This window comes from Typopeltis vanoorti, chromosome 6 (assembly GCF_054136105.1).
Source record: "Typopeltis vanoorti isolate ZY-2024b chromosome 6, IOZ_Tvanoo_1.0, whole genome shotgun sequence".
NCBI lineage: Eukaryota > Metazoa > Arthropoda > Arachnida > Uropygi > Thelyphonidae > Typopeltis > Typopeltis vanoorti.
This window is the reverse complement of record NC_143554.1, coordinates 12,546,324-12,573,069: the sequence shown is the minus strand read 5'-3', so window position 1 is coordinate 12,573,069 and position 26,746 is coordinate 12,546,324. Positions and strand designations below refer to the sequence as shown.

At 36.5% G+C, this 26,746-nt stretch overlaps 1 protein-coding gene across 1 annotated transcript in view; it reads left to right on the top strand.

Moving 5' to 3' along the window:
* cmet (CENP-meta) overlaps positions 1–26,746 on the top strand; it is a 370,306-nt gene that overhangs the window by 130,956 nt on the left and 212,604 nt on the right. The window contains exons 10-11 of the mRNA XM_090393925.1: positions 2,735–2,864; positions 14,790–14,909. Of these exons, the coding sequence (XP_090250051.1) occupies positions 2,735–2,864; positions 14,790–14,909 (250 nt within the window). The remainder of the gene's footprint in view (positions 1–2,734; positions 2,865–14,789; positions 14,910–26,746) is intronic.

The following is a 26,746-nucleotide window of genomic DNA, read 5'->3' as shown; positions in this document are numbered from 1 at the left end:
AATCTGTTAAGTATTATTCGATTTCGATGGTTTTGTACAAAAATAAAATTAATATAACCTGGAACGTCGGCAGCCGGTTTTCTTTTCTTTTTTTAAAAGAATATTCCAAATAATTATCGTGAATTAATTTCTTCGAGAACAAAGAAAAATCTTTTGTCTAGTAGCGATTAGAAAAAAATTAGCGCAAAAAAATAAATAATTAAATTGGTTAAGTGAAGAAATTATGCAAGACCTTTATTTTATCCAGAAATTAAAATTGTATTGTACAATAAAAAGAGAAAACAAAAATAAAAATAATTTCTTTATTTTTAGTCTATCATATATAACTAAAATCCAGTTCACCAGCATGGAACAAGAAAGTCCGTTTCTTGTTATAGGCAACTGAGAGGCAGCTACGAACAGGAGATAATCCGATTAACCTTTCTATTCAGCGTGAGGGTTTATCACACCTTCTAATGGACATGACAGTCAAATTGCACTTCTTATCCAGGTTCTTTAAACAGGTGGGCTGAATCTTATCCAGATTTAGTTGGACGTCTATAGACGTCCTAGCGGTAGGAAGGTTAAAGGAATGCGGAGAATTGACCAGGGCTTCTGACCTAATGTTCAATACTCACCTTTTCGTGGTGCACCCTGTTGGGTATCTACTTGGATACTGAACGAACGAGGATGGGCTTGCAATTTGGAATTTAGCCGACAAAATTGTATTCTTATTGGTTAAACCAAAATAAAAAATGATGGTACAACATGACAAAATTTCGTGCCGGATGGGGCATCGCCCGGTTCAACAAGGCCCCCATTGTTTTTGTCCATGGAACCAGGGCGAACAGCAAAAAGTCAGCTACTGGAACAAATCTGAAAATACACCCCAACTCAAATCACCAGAGTTAAAGATCGGTACTATCAACATAAGAAGCCTGAATGGCAAAGAAATGGAGCTAGCTGAAGAATTAGATAAGTACCAGATTGACATTATAGGGATGACGAAAAAGACAAAAACTGGTGAGATCTTTCTGAGCAATAAATACAAAATGTTATATTCAGGCAATGACAATCAAGGAAAAGAAGGAGTAGTCATAGTATTCAACACAAAATACAAGGCTAATCTTCTTGAATGGCAGGCAGTCTCAAGTCGAGTAATGTGTGCAAATATGAGAATGGGGAACTGGACAATGAGACTTATATGTGCCTATGGTCCCACAGAAGGTTCTGCTAAGGTAGAAGTGGAGGAATTTTTTATGCGCTTTAGAAAAAGCAACCGACACGATGAAAAAGGAAAAGTTGGTCCTTGTTGGGGATCTAAATAGCAGAATAGGAAATGATTGTGATACATACAAAAATATTTTGGATAAATTTGGAGAAAAGAGCAAAGCTAATAATAATGGCAAATATCTGTTGGATTTCTGCTCAGGACACGGATTGGTTATTATTAACACCATGTTCCAACATAAAAATGTGCACAAATTCACATGGAGAGAAGAGGCAAGGAATAAAAGAAGTCTCATTGACTATTTTATTGTTGATAGTGATGTTTTCTCCCTGGTGCAGGACACCAGAGAGTATAGAGGATTTGAACTTGGAAGTGATAACTATTTATTCTTGAGCAGGATAAAATTGAATTTCATATTGAAAAGAATGAATGTAAGAAAGTTTTAAAGTGAATAAAAGTTGAGCAGCTCTCAGATGTGAACTGTAGATTTAAATACACAAAGATTATTGAAAAAAAAATGAAAGAGTATGAGAACAGGAATCAAACACTGGAGATTCAGTGGCAAGCCTTGAAGAAAGCTCTGATTTATTCAGCTAGAGAGGCATGTGGTGAAGTTGTCTGCAAGGATAAAAAAATCAGAACTCCATGGTGGACACAGGAAGTTAAAGAGGTAGTGAAGGAAAAGAAGAAAGCATATCAAAAGTTCCTGGCAAATAAGTCAGCTTGTGCTCTTAGAGAATACAGAGACAAATGCAAGAATGCTAAACAGTGTGTAAAACTAGCTTAACAAAAGTCATGGGAGAACTTTGGCAAGAATATAGAAAATAAATATCAAGAAGGTGGCAAAATATTCTGGAGGTTGTTGAAGAAGCTTAGGAATGGAGGAAAGTGTTCTGTAAAAGGAGTTAGAGATGATGAAGGTGACATGAAAACAGGAGATAAAGATATCCTTGAAGTATGGAGTAATTACTTTGAAAAACTGCTAAATTTAACCAGGCGATGCTCCATCCGGCATGAAATTTTTTCATCTTGTACCATCATTTTGCATTTTGGTTTAAGCCAATAAGAATACAATTTGGTCGGCTAAATTCCAAATTGGCAGCCCATCCTCGTTCGTTCAGTATCCAGGTAGATACCCAACAGGGTGCACCACAAGAAGGTGAGGATTGGACTTTAGGTCAGAAGCCCTGGTCAGTTCTCCGCATTCCTTTAAAGGCTATGTGGCGGTCTCTTCTCAGTTATATAGCTTTGACCGTTAAGCATCCCATAAAAATTAGTTTTAAATGTTAATATTTTCTGTGTTTTGGAATGCATTTTCATGTTATGTGATTGGTAATATTAACCACTGATGGCATTGTGTGCTACTTGCTGTTTAGTATACTCAGGTAAGTTAATTTTATTAAATATTTATCTTGTCTTTATGAATTTATATTCATGTGATTGTATGTTACTTATAAGTATAGCATAATATCTAGAGAATATTTTAATAGTGTTCTTAATATATTTCTTTTGTTCATTCTGTAGACAATTTGTAAACTACAGGGATTCAAAGTTGACTAGAATACTTCAGAATTCCTTAGGTGGTAATGCATGTACCCTCATCATTTGTACAGTGACACCAGCAGCAATAGAACAGACTCATTCAACATTAAAGGTAGGTTTTGGTTTACAATAGTAATAGAAGAAAGCTCATGTTCACTGCTGTTAGTAATCATAAATAAATAAATTGACAAAATGTTAATGTTTGAATATACTCTAAAATTGATGTATAAATGGAAGTATGAACTTTTAAGCTAAATATCTTCCACTGTTGCTATTTGATATGACAACTTTTTTTATGTGTATACAATGGAGCCATTCCATTAATTATTTGGCCATGATTCTCAGTTGTATTGAACCTCTTCCCCTACCTTTCATTCATTACTATACAGGGTGTTCGGGATAAATTTGACAGTTTCGTAAGGAAAAAGAAAATCTTCTTTGTATCTATTAAATTTAATGAATTGACAAAAAAACATTACAGGCAGAGTTAATTACAATACTATCAACAAGATTTACTCAAAATAACCACCATTAGCATCGATCACAGCTTCAATTCTGCTTCGGAACCTCGAACAAGCTGATGCTACAGTCTCCCTGGGAAGGGCCGCAAAAACTGTTTTAATTTTATCCATTAACTGGGCTTTTGTATTACTGGAAGTGCGATTGGTGTCTTTTTCAACTGCGCCCCATACAAAATAATCCATGGGGTTAAGGTCTGGGGAGTTTGGAGGCCAAACATTTGGACTGGTGAAGTCGTAGAAATTTTCAGACAACCATTTTTGACTTTTCCCAGAGGTGTGGCAAGGGGCCGAATCCTGCTGCCATACATACGGCCTACCATTGGCTACCCTTGTTATCCAGGGCTTGACTACAGTTAGCAACTCCACGAACAAAGCCCGAATTCCAATGCCAGGGTTCTTCAACACCTGTTCCTGCAGATTTGCGAGGAATTCTGCTGTACGAACGCAATCAGATCGTCTGCTAGGGATCTTTCTTCTTGCTACATCCTCGTAGTCACCATTGCAAGTCTCTAGTTCATGCCTGATTGTTTTTACTGTATTCAGGGAGCATTGGGCAGCAGTCGTAATATCCTTATTTTGATGGCGGGCACGAATCATCATGATACAAGTTATTCTCTTCCATGATTCAGGTGGGTTCCAGCTATCCATCCTTTCTGACATCTTGTATATGAATGAAGAAGGGTCCAAACTTTTAAATGAAGAGAAGTGTGTGTTAATACATGTAACTTACGGAAAAATATAATTAATTATAAATATGTCAAATTTATCCCGAACACCCTGTATATGGGAATTTTTTCCACTTATTTGACCATATCATTTATTGCAAAGTACACCATATATCCATTAAGGTGTACTTTGCAATAAATTAAATTGTTTTCATCTATATTTTACTCTATGCAAAAAAAAAGAAAAAAAAAGTGAAATATCTTCACTTCTAGTTACTTACCTAATGCAGTTCCTTTCTTTCACTGTTATGCTGTGATCAGCATTCACTATTTTAAATTTGTGGAAATACTCTGCCATTTTAGAGTAAAAACTAATTTCCTGATGTGTCAAACCTTCTTGTTAATGTGATGCCATCATCCAGTAAACAGATATAGAGTTGTGAATTCTGTGGGTATTGCTATGGTTTATTGCTGAAGTAGGGTCCCCAGTTTGTGTCCCCCCCCCCCTCTGGTTCAAGATTTCCTTACCTCACTTTATAGCTTTCACTATTGTAACTGCTCTCCTAATTCAGACACGCATGCTGTTCTTCTTGACTACTTTTCTCTAATTTATTGCAAGGTGTACTGTGCAATAAATTAAATTGTTTTCATCTATATTTTACTCTATGCAAAAAAAAAGAAAAAAAAAGTGAAATATCTTCACTTCTAGTTACTTACCTAATGCAGTTCCTTTCTTTCATTGTTATGCTGTGATCAGCATTCACTATTATAAATTTGTGGAAATACTCTGCAATTTTAGAGTAAAAACTAATTTCCTGATGTGTCAAACCTTCTTGTTAATGTGATGCCATCATCCATTAAACAGATATAGAGTTGTGAATTCTGTGGGTATTGCTATGGTTTATTGCTGAAGTAGGTCCCCCAGTTTGTGTTCCCTCCCCTCTCTGGTTCAAGATTTCCTTACCTCACTTTATAGCTTTCACTATTGTAACTGCTCTCCTAATTCAGACATGCATGCTGTTCTTCTTGATTACTTTTCTCTAAAAGTTGATTTCATACATGAAAATTACCTAAACTGTGAATTATCTAACCTAAGAGAATTTAATATTCATAGTGAAATAAATTTCACAGATCAAGCCAGATCATCATAAAAATCGTTAACCTGTCATCCAGAATCCTACATAATCCCCATCATTCTCCCATCAGTCTGGACCTTTTCTTAACCAGCTCTCCCTCCAAATATACTGTATATGCTTGTTATTCTCATAGCAACTCTGACCATAACCTTTTCTGCATCTCTTTTTCTACAAATTGAGCTTCTCCCAGCCAATCTCAGCATCATACCCTATGACACTACTGTGTGAAATGGAATGACCTCTAGGATTTCTGCTCTCCTAATCCTTGCAGCTTCCCTGATCAAATATCTGAAACAATCCGTACTAGACCGAGTGATGTCATTCATCATACTACTGCAAGCCCTTACTTTCATTAAAATGTTGGTTCTCTAAAAAATGTTCTTGATGCTCCATGATAAAAATACAGCATATGAATATATAGCTCAAGTCAAATACTCCATCTTCCCACTCAGCCTACATTACAGTTGAAACAGGCTATGAGGTCAAAATGTAATCAGTTTGCTTCCTCTGCAACTGGCAGTTGCATGCCTTATGGTCCCTCACTAAACTTCTAAACTTCCTTGTTTTCACTTCTCACATCCTGATGGTACTATAGTGATATCACTCAAAGGCAAGTGGTTTTGACAAGACAGACTGTGGTTTCAGTTATTTCTTCCATATCTTGTATAAATGACCAAGGCAAACACTTCCTTCAATACTACGAGTTGCTCATAACATACCATCTGATTTTTCATCAGAAGGGCATCAGAAAAATCCTCATTAGTCTTGATACTAATAAGTGCCCTTGTCCAGATGGTATATCCCTCCATTTATGCTGAACATTTGTCTATCAGAATTAAAGCATATCATGCATTATCTATATATGCTGCTCAGTGTAACTTGTGCAGTTTGCAATGAAATAGAACAAAATTTGGTATATGGGTGTACCATAGAATAACAATAAAATTAGGAGATGGTGAGAAATGACTGACAAGGATAAGTGACATAGAAGTATATAAGTATTACTAAACAGATTGCATTATAGATGTCAACACAATGTACTTGAAAATATGGTCCCTTAACATCAGCACACCATACGATCACCCTTTAACAACTAGCTCTTGATATAAGGTTATCATTAAGATTCTTGAGCAACAAATTCAATTCTTCTATCAGAGCAGAATTGAGCTCACCAAATAATAATGGCAGTGACTGTCAGCATGCAATGCAATACAAAACCCACGGATGCCCCACCTATGTTCAATCAGATTTAAGTCTATTGATTGTGCTAGCTAAAGCAGTTGTTGGATATCTTCAGTTTTAGGGTATTACTCCTCTGTCACTTCAGCTCTACCTGCAGTGGTATTGTCATGCATGAAAAGAAAATCTGGGCCAACTGCACTCCTACAAAGTTGGACCTAGAGTTCTAGGATCTGTTCTTGCTATCTCTGTGCAGTTTGTATTCCTATCAAAAACAACATTGCTGCCACTGATCATTATTCCACCATTGTTGGAATGATACCACATTCCTCTTTCTCTCTAGATCAGTCATCTAGTATCTGTATGTAGGGCTAAAATGAGATTCATCAGAGAACAGAAGTGTATTCCATTTGTCAGGGCTCTTACTTACATATTTATAGCACCAGTTTCAACAAGCTCTGCAGTGGTTTCTGGTTAATGGGATACAAATCACTGACTTTCTTGCATAGTCCACTTGAATTGATCCTTCTTGCCATTGATATGGTTGGAAATATTTTCACCTCTGGCACAACAACTTCAAGAGATAATTCATGACAGGCCATTGTAGGTCTTTCTCGTAGAAAGGCTTAGACGTTGGTTATACATACTTATTAAATTACTTAAGAAATTTACACCGTACAATTGATATAAATTAAACTTTAATCTATATTCCAATATTTCGGCAACATCACATTGCCATTTTCACAGGAACTTAAAATAAAGACACGTGCACGCAGGCACCACACACAGTAACTGAGGACGAAGCAGGAAGCTGTTGTTTCTCCTAAAAGTCCTGATGGTGTCCCTTAGCAGGCTATGTAAGTATTCTCAGCCGTTGGGCTGAAGGTCTTCTGATATAAGTCTCCCAAATTTGGGGAAGTCTCATGCAACCAAATTTGTTGAGGTTTGGCATGTTTCTTAGGGCTGAGGCTGATTCAATGAATAGCCTTTCAAATTTGAATTTACTTAGGTGTATAATCAAGGGCTTTCTTCCACTGTATTCTGTGGTGAGTATCCAGAGCATGGTCTGCAAGACCAGAGTGACTGTACTGGTGGAAACGGATGTAGTCCTTGTGTTCTGAAATTCTGATATTCACTGTCCTGCCTGTTTGGGCAAAATAGGACAGCTTACAGCTGCAAGGGACCTGGTATACACCAGGTAGGTCTGGGGGGGGGAGGTTGGTCTTTAGTAGAGCGGATAAGGGATGCCAATTTTTTATATGGTCTGTAACAAGAAGTTAAGTCATTTTTTTTAGGATTTTTGTAATTTTTCCTAGGTGCCTCAGATATAGGGTGTGGTGATGGATTTGGAGTAATCCTTGTTGTGAAGAGGGGGGGGGGGAAGGTTGTGGTTAACTGGTGTCAGTATTTTGGGGATTTTTTTGGGGAGGTTCATTGTCATTTGAACAGATAAGTTTTGCCCTGTTGTGTAGTGTCTTAACTCCATATTGTTGTGAGGGGGGGGGGTATTGTTGGTGAATGTATCTGCCTGTATAGATGGGTTTTCTATAAACTGAGAAAACCAAGTTTCCATCAGGCTGGCAGGTGGCTAGTGTGTCTAAGAAAGGGAGGCTGTTGTTTTTCTCCTTTTCCAGGGCGAACTTGATTATGGGGTGTTGGTTGTTTTAGTGTGTTTGGAAGGAGAGGTGTGTATCAGAGCCATGTGGCCAAATAGCGAACATATCATCAACGTAGTGAAGCCATATGGTTGGTTTCTGGGGGCAGAGTTTAAGGCTTTCTCTTCAAAAGTCTCCATAAACAAGTTGACCAAGGGTGGGGAGAGTAGTGAACCCATGGCTGTCCCCTATATTTGTTTGTAGAATTTTCCTTCCCAAACGAAATAGCCTGAGTTCATAGTGAACTGAAATAGGGCTGAGATATCAGGAGGAAATTTAGTTTGGATTAGCTCTAAGGTTTCTTTGAGTGGGACATTTGTGAATAAGGAGGAGACATCAAAACTGACCATTGTGTCAGTTATGTTTGAGTGTAAGGTTTTCTATGCTGGCTTTGAAACGGGCTGAGTTTTTTATGTGTGATGGTGTGTTGCCAGTATAGTGTGTGAGTGCTTTGGCCAAATTTTTTAGCTAATTTGTATGTGGGGGAATCAATGCCATCCACTATGGGACTTAATGGCACATTTTCTTTGTTTTTTTTGGGAGTCCATATATATGGGGGGTATGGAGTTAAACGGTTTTAATTTGTTAGTGACTTCTACAGGCCAAGAAGTGACCTTCTTAAGGAGCCTGTGGAGTTTTCTAATTTGTGATTTGGTGGGATTGTAATCAATAGGGAGGTAAGTAGTCTGATCTAATAATAGATCTTTAAGTTTACCTGTGTAGTCCGTTTGGTTAAGTACTACTGTGGCGTTACCTTTATCCACTTTGGTGATTATTATTTCTTTGTTTTTCTTTAATTCCTGCAGCGATTTATATTCCTTATTGGATATGTTGGTTTTTAGTGGTCTAGCTTTGGTGAGAACACAAGCTACATCCAATCTAATATCGTTGGCCACGTGATTTGGAATCCGCCACCACGTGGTGGCGGATTCCGCATTCAATTTCAAAGCCAGCGTAGAAAACCTTACCCTCCAACATACTGACATAATGGTCAGTTTTGACGTCTCCTCCTTATTCACAAATGTCCCAATCAAAGAAACTTTAGAGCTAATCCAAGCTAAATTTCCTCCTGATATCTCAGCCCTATTTCAGTTCACTATGAATTCAGGCTATTTCGTTTGGCAATGAAAATTCTACAAACCAATAGAGGGGACAGCCATTGGCTCACCACTCTCCCCACCCTTGGCCATCTTTTTTATGGAGACTTTTGAAGAGAAAGCCTTAAACTCTGCCCCACAGAAACCAACCATATGGCTTCGCTACATTGATGATGTGTTTGCTATTTGGCCACATGACTCTGAATACGCTCCTCTCCTTCCTAACACACTTAAACTATCAACACCCCAGAAACAAGTTCACCCTGGAAAAGGAGGAAAAACAACAGCCTCCCTTTCTTAGACACTAGTCACCTGCCAGCCTGATGGAACCTTTTTATAAACTGATGGAACTCAATTTATAGAAAACCCACCCATACAGACAGATATATTCACCAACAATCCCCCCCTCCCCTTCACAACAATATGGAGAGTTAAGACATTACACAACAAGGCTAAACTTATCTTTTCAAATGACATTGACCTAACCACTGAACTAAACCCCATCCTCTACACCTTCTCAGCCAGTGGTTACCCCCCCCCAAAAAATCCCCAAAATATTGACACCAGTTAACCCCCCCCCCTTCACAACAAGGATTATTCTAAATCCATCACCATTCCCTACATCCCAGGCACCTCGTAAAAAAAAAATTACCAAAATCCTAAGAAAACATAACTTGACCTCTTGTTACAGACCATATAAAAAATTGGCATCCCTTATCCACTCCACTAAAGACCAACCACCTCCCTTAGACCTACCTGGTGTATACCAGGTCCCTTGCAGCTGTAAGCTGTCCTATTTTGCCCAAACAGGCAGGACAGTGAATATCAGAATTTCAGAACACAAGGACTACATCCGTTTCCACCAGTACAGCCACTCTGGTCTTGCAGACCATGCTCTGGATACTCGCCACAGAATACGGTGGAAGAAAGCCCTCGGTTATACACCTAAGTAAATTCAAATTTGAAAGGCTATTCATTAAATCAGCCTCAGCAAACCTCAACAAATTTGGTTGCATGAGACTTCCCCAAATTTGGGAGACTTACATCAGAAGACCTTCAGCCCAACGGCTGAGAATACTTACATAGCCCGCTAAGGGACACCATCAGGACGTTTAGGAGAAACAACAGCTTCCTGCTTCGTCCTCAGTTACTGTGTGTAGTGCCTGCGTGCACGTGTCTTTTTTTTTTAAGTTCCTCTGAAAATGGCAACGTGATGTTGCCGATATATTGTAATATAAATTAAAGTTTCATTTTAATTTATATGAATTGTACGTTGTAAATTCGTTAATAGGCATTGAAGGGTACTATTATCTTGCTGTTTTTGAACCAAATGGTGGTCTGTTCTGGTTGATGTAGCCCTTGGATGAACTTTGCCAGCTTCGCTAGTAATGGTTCCTGTCTCCTGAAAACTGTGATACCATTCATAGTGCTAATATGACAATTCATTTTACTTTAAACCACTATGCCACTTTTGATTGTGTTGGGCTAGCTTCAAATTATCCAGTGGCCTATCATCTCTGAATAATGGTGGCTTGCCATCCTGAAGGCTAACTCACTGAGCAAGCCAAAAAATGACTGAAGTGTTGTGGTTACATCCTCTGTGTTTGTAGGCTTGAGTGATTTGCATTTTGTGCAAACCTGATTCAGGTTTTATTAGATACTTGGAGAATTTACATGCCAAAATGCTTGCTGTATTAAATATTTTTCTTGCAGACACTTTGAAATGTGGTTACAACCTGTGTTTTTGTAGGCTTGAGTTATTTGCATTTTGTGCAAACTTGGTTCAGTTTTTATTAAATAATTGGAATTTACATGCCACAATGCTTGTTGTATCAAATATTTTTCTTGGAGACACTGTGGAAAATAAAATATTCTTGAAAAACATTTTGTTCTGTTAATTTTGTGGAGCCATGTATAGGATATCATATTAATCTGGCATCTACCCAACAGCATGGAAACAAACCTTTATCTAGCATGTCCCTAAAAAGGAAACAAAAGTCTGACTGTTGTCTCATTGCTCTCTCCCAGTAGTTGCAAAAAATTTAAGATTGCAAGTCTGAATGATGACTTGCTGTCATAAATTATATTCCACCAACTTATTTACTACCTAGAGATCCTATCAATTATTTATCACTAATACAGATTCCATCATTCTTTTTCTACAGGAAGACCTCCTTGCTCACCTTGCAACCTTTGGACACAGTTTATGGAAAGATTTCAAGAAACTCATGTGGTTGCTCTTGATATTTTCAAGACATCATATTCTCTATTTATGATTGGATTATCAGCTTTCTCTCTGGTAGTTTGTTGCATGTCATGATGGATGGCTTACTCTTTCCTACACTCTTCCTCCTATAATCAGTGATCTTTCTTTAAGCTCAAATTCTATCCTTATTTTTTCTGATGACAAACTTGCCAAGAAATTCTTGTTTTATCCTTACAATGTTTGAATAAATGATAAAACAAGTATAATTTCTTGGCAGATTTAATTTGATTTGCAGCTAAGTGAAAAAAACTTCCTCTATCGATGACAGTGCTCTTCATTCAAACTGCGTAATACTCAAATGATTCAAGGTCTTCAATGACCAGTATATTAAACACCGATCTTCTCACCATTTTCTAGTAGTGGTGAAGATCACTTATTGAATATCAATGCTATCAAATCATAATCCTGTATTATTACTTGGAAGAAAAATCCTACTTCACTTCCCCCCTCTAAAGTTTTATAATGTTTTGATTTCCTTTCGAGATCAGTTATCCCCTCTTGGGTTGACTTTCACATCTAGCTTATCCTGGCATAAGCATATGACATCCATAGCCTTTTCAGTCTCCTTAAAACTTGATTTGTTTTTTTCTTTCAAAATGCTACTTCTTCCTCCTCAACTCCTGCTGTATAAATCACAAATCTGACCTACCTTAGAATATTGTTCTCACATTTGGAGTAGGTGATCATGATGGTCATCGCTGCTCATTTTCCAATACTGACCTATTGCAGAATGCAATAGTTCTCCTTGATTAGAGTGATTCTTGTTATCTGTGGGCATTGACTGACGGTTTTGAGACTTTTCTTTGACTTGTATTTATCTATACTCATGTCAACATTATTTAAACTGGGCTGAGTTTTTTATGTGTGAAAGGTGTGTTGTCAGTATATTGTGTGAGCACTTTGACCCTCTTGGCCTGTGGAAGTGACTAACAGACTTAAACCTTTTAACTCTAGACCCTCCCCCAGATTATATGGACTACCGAAAATTCATAAGCAGAATGTACCATTACTTCCCATTATGGATGGTATTGATTCCCCCACATACAAATTAGCCAAACATTTTGCCAAAGTGCTCACACAATATACTGGCAACACACCTTCACACATAAAAAAAACTCAGCCCACTTTAAAGCCAGTATGGAAAATCTCTCACTCCAACACACTGCCATAATGGTCAGTTTTGATGTCTCCTCTTTATTTACCAATGTCCGACTCAAAGATACCTTAGACCTCATCCAAGCCAAATTTCCTCCTGATATCTCAGCTCTATTTCAGTTCACCATGAACTCAGGCTATTTCGTTTGCGAGGAAAATTCATAGGTTCTTTCTCTGCTCTGGCCAACTTCTTTATGGAGACCTTTGAAGATAAAGCCTTAAACTCTACCCCACATAAACCCACTGTTTGATTGCACTACGTGGATGATATGTTCACTATTTGGTCACATGGCCTGAATGCACTCCATAATTTCTTACCACACTTAAACAATCAACATCCCGGGATCCATTTTACCTTGGAAAAGGAAAACAGTAGTCAGTCCCCTTTCCTAGACAGTGATTACATGCAAGCCTGATGGATCCCTGGCTTTCTCTGTTTACAGAAAAAGCCAGGGACAGAACTCCCCCCCCCCCCCCAGGTCTTAATAATCCCAACAGTATGGGATTATAAAAACCTTATATAACATGGCAAAATTAATCAGTTCAGATAACAGTGCCCTAACTACTGAACGTAACCATATCCTTAATTTGTAACAGAGATTACTCTAAATCTATTACGATACCTTATATCTAGGTACATCGAAAAAAACTAACAAAATTCCTAAGAAAATATGACCTCATAACTAGTTACAAACCATATAAGAAATTGGCATCTCTTATCTGCTCCACCAAAGACCAGCCACTTCCCCTAGACCTACCTAGAATATACCAGGTCCTTTGCAGTTGTAAACTGTCCTGCTATGGCCAAACTGGCAGTTCACTAATATCACAATATCTGAACACAAGGACTACATTCAGTTTCACCAGTGCAGCCATTCAGGACTTGCTGGCCATGCATTGGACACCCATCACAGGATATGCTGGAAGAAGGCCACTCTATTACACTTCAGCAAGTACAAATACGAAAGATTATTCCTATTCCGAAAGATCATTAGCTTCTGACACTAGGAGTACTGTCTGCATTCAATAAAATTATTCTTCCACATTCTTTCTTTCTTTTGCTTGGCATAATGATAAAATTTTTTTTGGATTGCCTTGCCTTTAGCTTGTATGGCCAATTTCTTTCCATACTTCGATTTATCTTCCCACATAATACTCGTTACTTTTCTGGACTGAACTTTATATATTTCATAACTCCTCTGACTCATATTCTCATGATGTTCTTTCCACATCATCTTTTTCTTGTGGATCTCTTATTTAATAAGGTTGCACTTCCATTTCACTCCCACCTATTTATTCTTCAAACATTAGGGATACATTCAGATACCTCCTTATATAAGCACTTTTTTAAAGATTCCTGTGAATTGCTGACATGTTTCTCATTCAGTAATTGATAGCAAAATGCTACCAAAGATAGTATTTTCCTAAGTTGATCATAATCTCCAGCTTTGTAGTTCAGCATGTAACCTGTTCTAATTGGAGCATCAATACAATCAGATATTTCAATACAACCACATGTTTCTCATTCAGTCATTGATAGCAAAATGCTACCAAAGATAGTATTTTCCTAAGTTGATCATAATCTCCAGCTTTGTAGTTCAGCATGTAACCTGTTCTAATTGGAGCATCAATACAATCAGATACTTCCCAAGAAAGCACAGTGCAATCACTGTCACCAACTGGGTAGTAAAATTGCCATATTCTTAACAGAGACCCCTTCTCATGCTGTGAACAAATCCAATACTCTTTGACCTAGAGTTCCTTTTTTCACATGCTGCTTGAAAAAGTTGTCTCGCAGCATATACCGCATATAAGGAATTATAGTATTCCTGTTTCTTAGAGTACCTTATTCCATAGTTCTATAAAATATATATATTAAATGGCTTCTCAGGAAGGACTACACAACATCTGTTTGACTCCTACTAACCCAAACAAGGAATCAAAGTGTCAAGTTCCAATCCCATACATCGCCAACATTTCAGAACCGATTTCCAAAATTCTGAAGAAATATGATTTAGTAGCAACTTTTATTCCTATTAATAAACTCTCAACGTATTTCCCCCATTTCTAAAGGGAAACGCTCTTTAGGGTCTACCAGTCTACCATGTAAACCAGTATGGTGAATTGGGTGTACTGCAGTTATCAATTATTTGTAAATGTTCTAGTATTGTGTTTAAATGCAACATTTAAGCAAAAAAAAAAGAATAAAAAAAAAATGCACCTAGTAGCCACTTCTAGGTGCAGTTTACATAACTAGATGTGGTTGCTATATGAATTATAATTAACTTAATATTTACAAATCAAATTGTTTTACTAAATTAGTCTTAGTATTGAGTTAATAAAATGTGATTTATTTTTGATAGTTTGCTAGTAGAGCAAAGTGTATAAAAAATAAACCAGTCATCAATGAGGTCCTTACTGATGCAGCTATGTTAAAAAGATATGCTCGAAGGATTCAAATGCTTTCTGAAGAATTAGAATTGGTAAATATTTTTATTTCAGTTAAAAAAAAAATTAAATTGTATTACAGATCACTTTTGCTGTGTGTGTGTGTAATCTATAATTTATAATCTATTTATAAATTTATACATAGATTTAAAAAAGCATTTGATTCAGTACCTCATAGTTTGATTTTAAAATGCACAGAACTATTCGTTATTAGTGAAAACATACAAAAATTCTTGCAAATCAGTATGAAAAATTTGAAAATGTTGGGTCTGAATAGAGAAGAAATTGGGGAGGTAATCATAAGAAGGGGTGCTTAAGGGTCAAAGCTGTATAACTGAGAGGAGACCTCCACATAGCCTTTAAGGAATGCGGAGAACCGACCAGGGCTTCTGACCTAATGTCCAATCCTCACCTTCTCGTGGTGCACCCTGTTGGGTATCTACTTGGATACTGAACGAACGAGGATGGGCTGGCAATTTGGGATTTAGCCGACCAAATTGTATTCTTATTGGTTAAACCAAAATAAAAAATGATGGTACAACATGACAAAATTTCATGCCGGCTGGGGCGTCGCCCGGTTAAACAAGGTCCCGTTGTTTTCGCCAGGGAACCAGGGCGAACAGCGAAAAGTCAGCTACTGGAACAAATCTGAAAACAAACCCCAACTCAACATCACCAGAGTTAAAAATCGGTACTATCAACGTAAGAAGCCTGAATGGCAAAGAAATGGAGCTAGCTGAGGAATTAGATAAGTACCAGATCGACATAATAGGGGTGACTGAAACAAAAAAAGACCAAAACTGGTGAGATCTTTCTGAGCAATACATACAAAATGTTATATTCAGGCAATGACAATCAAGGAAAAGGAGTAGCCATAGTATTCAACACAAAATACGAGGCTAATCTTCTTGAATGGCAGTCAGTCTCAAGTAGAGTAATGTGGGCAAATATGAGAATGGGGAAATGGACAATGAGACTTATTTGTGCATATGGTCCCACAGAAGGTTCTACTAAGGTAGAAGTGGAGGAATTTTTTGATGCTTTAGAAAAAGCAACTGACACAATGAAAAAGGAAAAGTTGGTCCTTGTTGGGGATCTAAATAGCAGAGTAGGAAATGATTGTGAGACATACAAAAATATTTTGGGAAAATTTGGAGAAAAGAGCAAAGCTAATAATAATGGCAAATATCTGTTGGATTTCTGCTCAGGACATGGGCTGGTTATTACTAACACCATGTTCCAACATAAAAATGTGCACAAATTCACATGGAGAGAAGAGGCTAGGAATAAGAAAAGTCTCATTGACTATGTTATTGTTGATAGTGATGTTTTCTCCCTGGTGCAGGACACCAGAGTGTACAGAGGATTTGAAATTGGAAGTGATGACTATTTAGTCTTGAGCAGGATAAAATTGAATTTCACATTGAAAAGAATAACATGTAAGAAAGTTTTAAAGCGAATAAAAGTTGAGCAGCTCTCAGATGTGAACTGTAGACTAAAATACACAAAGATTATTGAAGAAAAAATGAAAGAGTTTGAGAACAGGAACCAAACCTTGGAGATTCAGTGGCAAGCCTTCAAGAAAACACTGATTGATTCAGCCAGAGAAGCATGTGGCGAGGTTGTCTGCAAGGATAGAAAAACCAGAACTCCCTGGTGGACACAGGAAGTTAACGAGGCAGTGAAGGAAAAGAAGAAAGCATATCAAAAGTTCCTGTCAAATAAGTCAGCTTGTGCTCTTGGAGAATATAGAGACAAATGCAAGAACACTGTGTAAAACTAGCTAAACAAAAGTCATGGGAGGACTTTGGCAAGAATATAGAAAATATCAAGAAGGTGGCAAAATATTCTGGAGGTTGTTGAAGAAGTTTAGAAATGGAGGAAAGAGTGCTGTAAAAGGAGTTAGAGATGATAAAGGTGACATAAAAACTGGAATAAAAGATATCCTTGAAGTATGGAGTAATTACTTTGAAAAACTGCTAAATGAAACAAGCAGTGATGACAGCACAGTGGTAAAAAACACTGACCAGGCATGCAGGCAGGAATACATATCCATACTTGAGGTAGAAAAAGCCATCAAAGGCTTGAAATGTGGAAAGGCAGCAGAGAGTAGATGATATTCGACCAGAAATGCTGAAGTATGGTGGTATAAGAGTCTTACAGTGGCTACACTGCATAGTTCAGAAAGCCCGGACAGAGGGACGAATTCCCGATGATTGGAGTAGAGCTCTCATTAGTACCCATATATAAAAAGGGAAATAAAACTGAATGTGAGAATTATAGAGGTATTTCCCTACTGAGTGTTCCTGGCAAAATCTATGCAAGTATACTTGAGAAACGGTTGAGAAGAATTGTGGAAGAAAAGTTTGGTGAAGAACAAGCTGGATTTAGGCCAAACAGAGGCTGTCAGGATCAGATCTTCACTTTACGACAAATAGTCGAGAAAGCATGGGAATATAACAAAGATCTCTATTTAAGTTTTGTCGATTTGGAAAAGGCATATGATAAGGTGCCAAGAGAGAAGCTATTCAATACGCTGCAGTTATATGGTGTCAAGGGGCATTATATCAAGCAATACTTAGTCTTTATTTGAGTTGTAAGTCAGCAGTTAGAATTGAAGGAAGTACAGGAAAGTGGTTTAATGTTAAATCTGGTGTGAGACAAGGATGTACATTATGCCCTCTGTTATTCATTATCTATATGGATCACATTATGAAGGAAAGTGGTATTAAACATGATATCAAAATTGGAGATGTTAATGTCAGCTCTTTGCTTTATGCGGATGATGTTATACTTCTAAATAAATCCGCTACAAGTCGCAAGATTCTCTGACTAAATTGAATAGTTGTTGTAATAGATATGGTATGAAGGTCAGCAATAAAAAGACAAAGACAATGAAAATAGGCAAAATCGTTGAAAATGTCAACTGTGTTGTGAATGGAGAACCTGTGGAACATGTAAAACATTTCAGCTACTTAGGCACGATTTTTACTGAAGATGGTATATTAAGCAAAGCTGGTATGGTGGGAAGTCAATTGAATAAATTCATTTGGAATAAGAGAGAAATTAGTCTGAACACTAAATTAGCTGTATACAAGACAGTGTTCAAACCAGTTTTAACTTACGGATCTAAGAGCTGGGTCAGAAGTAACACTTGACCAAAGACTAGAGACCACAGATATGAGAGTCCTGAGAAAGATTATAGGCGTTCACAGATGGCATCAATGGCAATATCATATTAAAAACGAAGATATTAGGAAAGAACTTGACATTGTCGGCATCCAGGAATGCGTTAGCAGAGCTAATCTCATATGGTATGGTCACTTAAACAGAATGGGCGAGGAAAGATTAGCAAAACAAGTGTTCTCTGCCAGGTTGGCAGCAAAACGACCAAGAGGAAGACCAAGATATAGGTGGATTGATACAGTACAAAGTGCCTTAGATGATAGAAATATAAGATCTGATAATGTTGGAGTCTTGACAAGTAACAGACTGATTTGGAGGAAAATTGTAGATAGGAAGTTAGTAATGATATAATTTTTTCATGTAGTTCTATCATATCCTGTACACCCCTTGTGGGTACATGGCAGGAATTTGATGATGATGATGATCATAAGAAGGGATATTTTTTAAGGAGACTCATTATCCCCTTTATGGTTTATCTTGTCATTGATTGCCACTAGAATTTTAAATAAAACTGCTCATGGTTACCAAATTGTGCAAAAAAGTGCAAAGTTATCTCACCTTTTATACATGAACGATCCGAAGCCATATGCAAAATCAGAGAATGAACTTGGATCATTGCTTAATACTGTGCACATATTCAGCCAAGATATATAAATGGATTTTGGACAAATGCACAGTTGCTGGAATAACAAGAGGAAAGTCTGAAGACCTGAACAGAATCGAGCTGCTCAATGGCAAAAAAATTGAGGCAATAAAATTCAAAGATTGCTACAAATATTTGGGAATTTTAGAAGCATCAGAAATTCTGCACAATAAGATCAAAGAAAAAACAGAGCGGATTACCTAAGGCAGCTAAGAAAACTCTTAAGTCAATGCTTAATGCTGGAAATTTGATAAAAGCAATTAACACCTGGGCCATACTCATTTTGAGATATTTAGCAGGCATTGTTGAATGGACCCAGCTAGCATTGAAGGATTTAGACCGAAAAAATCAAATTAATGACAATGCACCATGTCCTCAATCCTCTCAGTGACATTAATAGGCTCTACCTATCACACAAAAAAGGAGGCAGAGATTACTACAATTAAAGCAAGTTCTTGAAGAAGAAAAATTAAATCTGAATGATTATCTGCAGCAATCAACAAAAAAATTTCTAATTGAGGTAAGGAAAGAAGGTTTATTTAAACCAGGGGTCGATATAACATCGTTAGGGGTTGATAGAAAAATATAAGACATCATTGTACGGGTAATATTTAATTTGGTTTACCTGGATTACCTCCATCCTGAATGACTACGCAATTAAGAGTGAATCGTGGGAACAGTGACATGAATAGGACCTGTAAGATGGAGCAAGGTCATGAAAACAGTTACGAAGGCCCATCATGTAGGCCAAAATGACGTATTTATCAATAAACGGATGTCGGTGATTTCCACTTGGCGGCGCAGCGGTAGCAAGATTGCAACACGTGCATGATTGCTTATTTACTTATACTTACACATATTCGATCTCAGTCTCATTTTTGCACATCGACATACAAGTGAGCATTAATGCTCTAAAATTCATCAGCATACATATTATAATTCAATCGTTATTCATTTATGAACTAAATTTCTCTATTTTGAAGTGTTGAGCAGGCCTGTAATTTTGTACATCCTATAGGAAGATTGTATTATTGTTATTTTGTTATCTAAATTAAATTTTATATTTTATATATTATTTATCCCTCTTATCAAATATGTAATATTAAGGACATCAAAAACAAAAACTTTTCCCTTTGACATTAATAATATATACTATATTATACATACAAGAAACACTGTAACTATAGTATTTCTTGTATGTATAATAACAAGAACCACTGTAACTATAGTGTTTCTTGTATGTATAATATAGTATATATTATTATATTGGCTTAATGTCAAAGGGAAAAGTTTTTGTTTTTGATGTCCTTAATATTACATATTTGATAGGAGGGATAAATAATATATAAAATATAAAATTTAATTTGGATAACAAAACACTGTAACTATAAAATAAACAATCTAAAAACTCACGTGTCTTTTTTGCTTGTCCTATTATGATTACGTAATAGTAAAATAGAGGGGGTCGATAAAAAGTCAAGAAACTCTTGAAGGGGTCAATGGTGGCGATCCCTGATTTAAACCCATGGAGACAAAATTGGAGTACAAGACCAACCAAGTAAAAGTGAGCACTGAAAGAGTGGAAAATAAGACATTTGCATGGAAAGTACCTTCACAACATAGAGGACAGCATTGACAGCAACTTAACCTGGCAACGGTTGAGAAATGGAGCTAAAGAAACAGTCAGTAATTTTTGCAGCACAAGAACAGGCCATTAAAACCAATGTTATGAAGGTAAAAGTACAAAAAATTCAAGAAGACCTTAAATGCAGATTGTGCAAAGAGAAGAAACTGTAGACCACGTTATAAGCGGATGCAGCAAAATCACACAAATTAAGCACCGTAAAAGGCATAATGCTGTAACTAAGATAATTCATTAGCATTTATGTAAAAAAGTATGGGTTTAAAGTATCTAAAGACTATTGGAAGCATAAAATTGACCAAAAGGTGATTGAGAATGAAAAAGCTAAAATACTTTGATATTTCAAAATCCAGACTGACAAAAACTTGGAATGTAATACACCCAATATAACAGTGGTTGAAAAAAGTGAAAACAAGGCTTCAGTTTATTGACATATCAGTACTACCAGAAGATAGCCGAATTGATGAAAAAGAAACCAAAAAAAATTACAAAGTATTACGAGTTGCAAGTCGAAGTTGAATGAATTTGGCTATTCTTGACACATTGCCCAGGTCTGCTCTACGAAGTGTGGGCATACAATATATATGCTAGCATGTCATATGCATGGATTATGCAAATGGCACCATTGTCTAACCAATAGGTCATCATTTCAAATTCCACTATGGACATAGATTTTTAGACAGTAGTTAGCAAAGCAAGTTTAGATAACTGTCAAGCAGGTAGTGATTGCTTTCCTTTGATGTTAAAGTTTGATGTCTGGTGTACCATGAACCATAAACCAAACTGTCTGTAGAACATTCTCTGTTGCCTTTGGGATGTAGTTCATTAAAAATTGTTTAGAAATAGAAACAGCCTGAGAAATAATTTTCCTTGTACAGTAATACTTTGGTAAGCTGAGTATCATATGGTTCTTTCCTTATGCTTTACTTAAGGTTAGATTTCCTACCTACTTACTTCCTCTTCTCCGAGATGAAAAGCATTCTGAAGGAGAAATGATTTCATGACATTAAAGAAGTACAACGTAAGGCTTTTCAAATAAGCCTACCAAATATATTGAAGGATCAGTAACAAATTCACTGCATTAGGATGTACATACTTTGAAAGGAAATATACACTTTAATTTTACTATAAAATTTTGTCTCAGTATGTTTGATTTTATGTTTGTGTTAAGTCCTCACATATTAATCTTTATCATACTTATTGAGTGTCCTTAATATGTGCAAAATTTTGTATAGTGCTGATATAGTTTTGTGCATTACCTTTATTTTTTGCATTTTTTTTTTATTACATATATTAGTATATCCATTCAACTTCAAATCATTGTCCACTGGCACACCACATAGATCCCATATCTCTGCATTTTCCAGGCATTCAGTTTGAAACAAATAGTATCAGACTAATCTTTTCTTCCTGCAATACTAGCCTTTTCAAGTCTTCCTAAAAAGATACTTGTAATGTCAACTTAATTTTTTTCGAAATTTGTCTTTATATCATATTTTCAGTTTTTATTGTATGTCATAATAAATAATTATGTTTGAATAACAAAATTAAAGATTCAAAATGACATGATATATACTATGCTTTTAATGTTTGACCTTTTCATTGTTTAGAAAGAATAGGTAGAATCATCTGACTCAAGAACTTTTAGTTTACAAATTGGAAATTCAGAATACTGCAGCTTAAGTGGCCTAAAACATCTATAAGGCAAAGGTTCTGTGAAGAACATTTCGTTAGAACTAGTTTAAAAACATCATTCAGAAACATAACGCATGAAACATCACACGTGTTTGGTTATCTTCTCTCTCTCTCTCGCAACAGTTACAGCCATGTTCTTTGATTAGAAAGAACTGGGTTCAAATCACGTTTAAGATGTGAGAATCTTTATTACAGTTTTGCAAATGATGGTTAGTAGTCTGATCTCTTATGAAGATGGCTGGGTTTTCCTGCTGATAACTTGAGTTTTTCATCCCACAAAACAGGAAACCAGCCAGAACATGTATTTATGAAACAGTATACTGACCCCATAACCATAGTTGCTTCTGCAATAGTTCCAAAACAGTTTCTCTCAGTGAATCTGAAAGATATCAACATATCAGAACAAAAGGAAGCTGAAAGAAACTTTGCAGTGCCTTGATGAATGACACCTTCCTGCAATAGTGCTGGCCCTTTTTCTTCTTTTTCTTAAAAGTTTTTTTCCTGAATCTTCTTCCTGTCACATGACTTTTCCAGATCTACAAAACTTAAATACAGATCCTTGTTATATTCACATGATTTCTCAACTCTTTGTCTTAAAGTTAAAATTTGATCCTGACAGCCTCTGTTTGGTTTGAACCTAGCTAGTTCTTCTCCTAGCTTCTCCTCCACAATTTTTCTTAGCTGTTTCTCAAGTATACTTGCATAAATCTTCCCTACTGAGTGATAAATCTTATCACTCAGCAGAGAAATACCACTATAATTTTCACATTCATCTTTATTTCCCTTTTAGTAGATGGGTACTATGAACTCTCTACTCCAATTATCTGGAAGTTGACCCTCTGACTAGTTCTTCTGATTTATGCACTGTAGCTACTGTAAAACTTTTATACCTCCATATTTTCGCATTTCTGGTCAAATATCATCTAATCTGCTGCTTTTCCATATTTCATGTTTTTGATGGCTTTTCAACTTCAAATATTGATATGTATTCTTGAGTACATTCCTGTTGTGTTTCTGTCACTGCGCTCTCACTGATTGTTTCATATGGCAGTCTTTCAAAGTAATTACTACAGACATAGGATATCTTTATCTACAGTTTCCATGTCACCTTTATCATCATTGACTCCCTTTACAATACTTTTTCACTTCATTTCTGAGCTTTTTGAATAGCCTCTAGAATATTTTACCACCTTCCTGATATTTATTTTCTCTGTTCTTATCAAACTCTTCTCATTGCTTTTGTTTAGCTAGTTTTACATAATGCTTTGTTTTCTTACATTTTTTTCTGTATTTTCTAAGAGCTCAGCCGAGTTGCTTCCAATATGTTTTTTTTTTTGCTTGTTTGCCTCTTTAACTTCCTGAGTTCACTGTGGAGTTCTGATTTCTCTATTCTTGAGGATTTCCTGACCACATGCTTCTCTAGACTGAATCAATATTTTCTTCAGTGTTTGCAATGGAATCTCCAAGTTTTGTTTTTTGTTTTCAAACTCTTTCAATTTTTCTTGAATAATGTTTGTGTGTTTGAATCTACAGTTCACATCTGATGGCTGTTCAACTTTAGTTTACTTCGGAACTTTCTTATACACCCACCCTCTTTTTCGATATGAAATTCAGTTTTATCCTGCTCAACACTAAATGGTGATCGCTCCCCATTTCAAATCTAATCTTCTGTATACACTTGTATTCTGAACCAGTGGGAAAACATCATTGTCAACAGTAACATAGAGACTTGTCTTATTTCTTGCATCTTCTATCCATGTCATTGGTAGCATTCAGAAATGTGTTAGCACAGCTAACCTCAGATGGTATGCTACTTAACATGTTCTCTGCCAACTACGAGTATACTCGTATGACGCTTACCGCCGGCAACGAGATTACCATACTGACCTTGAAGAAGTGAAAATGCTTGGCTTGTGGAGCTAGCAGCAAAACTGTGTATAATCATAGATGGTATATGCTCTGCACAAGCCAACTACGAGTATACTCGTATGACGCTTGCTGCCGGCAATGAGATTAACTTACTGACCTTGAAGAAGTGAAATTGTTTGGCGTACGGGAACAGATTATGCCGAAGTAGCGTGGAAGCAAACGTGTTAAACAGAATGGGAGAGGAAATATTAGCAAAATGAAGGAAAGACTCAGAGGAAGACCAAGATGTAGGTGGATTGACACAATAAAAGTGCCTTATAAGACAGAAATATAAGCTCTGATAATATGGAATGTTGACAGATAATAGGCTAATTTGGAGGAAAATTGTTGATAGGAAGTTAGTGATGGTGTAACTTTGTCATATACTAGGATCATAATAAACTATATACCTGTCTTCTTCCTGACCATTTATATATGCTAATTTTGAGACCACAATCATTATCATCCATTGCCTGGCTTCTCTGTTGTATACTATGTGGTATAGTTCTGATTGTTTGATACATAGGACCCTGCTTCAGCAAGGTGCGTATTCCTAGGCATTCTGACCTGCATTAATCAGGTTAGTAGACTTGCTTACTGCAGTTGATTGTAATGTCAAGTACTATAACGGTATACATCAAGAAATGATAATTATCTATATACTGTGTGCAAGAAAATGATTTAAATCCTGATCATACATTCATACCATGGATTTCTTCTAATTTGACCAAAATGTCAAATAAATGTCCTTAAAAAAATACTGTATGGCATGATCGCTATTGATTTACTATCCTTTGTCCTATGTTATTAGTTACTGAATGGGAAGTATAGCAGCAATGCATGAGAAGCTTTGAAGAGGTAGTTTATGAATATGTTCTTAGAATTCAAAGAAACAATGGGGTGGGAGTGAAATGAATGTGCATCTTGTGAATCTTATTAAGCAAGAGATTCATAAGATGATGATGTGGAAGGAATATCATGAGAATAAGACTGAGAGCAGTTATGAAATATATAAAGCATGACCTAGAAGCATTGCATATATCATACGAAAGCTAAATCAGGGTATGAAAAGAAATTCGCTGTGTAGGCTAATAGTAACCCAAAATAATTGTATTGCTTTGCTGCAAATATGAATATGGAAGAATAACTTTAGGGAATGCAGACAGTACTCTTGTGTCAGAAAGCAGATGAAATTGTTTATATAATGAGGGCTCACTTTGCCAAGATTGCCTACTAGGTGTATGTAACATGGTGAACAATGCCCTTGCTACACTGAATGAAGAAATAGAGGTGCACAAGATTAAGGTTCAAGAACTGTTGCATAATCTGGATATCAATTCAGCAATAGGACCAGTTGGGTCATCTGGAAGTTGACCCTCTGACTAGTCCTTCTGATTTATGCAGTGCAGCCACTGTAAAACTTTTATGCCTCCATAAAAGTACATTTGCTAAAGGAATGTTCAGCTGAAATGGTTTGGCCCTTGACATATTTGACATAGGTGGTGCAAAAACTCATCATCATCATCATCAAATTCCTGCCATGTACCCTCAAGGGGTGTACAGGATATGACAGTACTACATGAAAAAATTACATCATTACTAACTTCCTATCTACAATTTTCCTCCAAATCAGTCTGTTACTTGTCAAGACTCCAACATTATCAGATCTTATATTTCTATCGTCTAAGGCACTTTGTACCGTATCAGTCCACCTATATCTTGGTCTTCCTCTGGGTCGTTTTCCTGCCAACCTGGCAGAGAACACTTGTTTTGCTAATCTTTCCTCTCCCATTCTATTTAAGTGACCATACCATCTGAGATTAGCTCTGCTAATGCATTCCTGGATGCTGACAATGTCAAGTTCTTTCCTAATATCCTCATTTTTAATATGATATTGCCATTGATGCCATCTGTTCACGCCTCTAATCTTTCTCAGGACTCTCATATCTGTGGTCTCTAGTCTTTGGTCAAGTGTTTTACTTCTGACCCAGCTCTCAGATCCATAAGTTAAAATTGGTTTGAACACAGTCTTGTATACAGCTAATTTAGTGTTCCGACTAATTTCTTTCTTATTCCATATGAATTTATTCAATTGACTTCCCATGATACCAGCTTTGCTGATTCTGTTGTCTATTTCTATATTTAGTTTACCATCTTCAGTAAAAATTGTGCCTAAGTAGCTGAAATGTTTTACTTGTTCCACAGGTTCTCCATTCACAACACAGTTGACATTTTCAATGATTCTGCCTATTTTCATTGTCTTTGTCTTTTTATTGCTGACCTTCATACCATATCTATTACAACAGCTATTCAATTTAGTCAGAGAATCTTACAGACTTGTAGCGGATTTATTTAGAAGTATAACATCATCCGCATAAAGCAAAGAGCTGACATTAACATCTCCAATTTTGATATCAGGTTTAATACCACATTCCTTCATAATGTGATCCATATAGATAATGAATAACAGAGGGGATAATGTACATCCTTGTCTCACACCAGATTTAACATTAAACCATCAAAGCTATTCAATTCTAACTGCTGACTCACAACTCAAATAAAGACTAAGTATTGCTTGATATAATGCCCCATTGACACCATATAACTGCAGCGTATTGAATAGCTTCTCTCTTGGCACCTTGTGATATGCCTTTTCCAAATCGACAAAACTTAAATACAGATCTTTGTTATATTCCCATGCTTTCTCAACTATTTGTCGTAAAGTGAAGATCTGATCCTGACAGCCTCTATTTGGCCTGAATCCAGCTTGTTCTTCACCAAGCTTTTCTTCCACAATT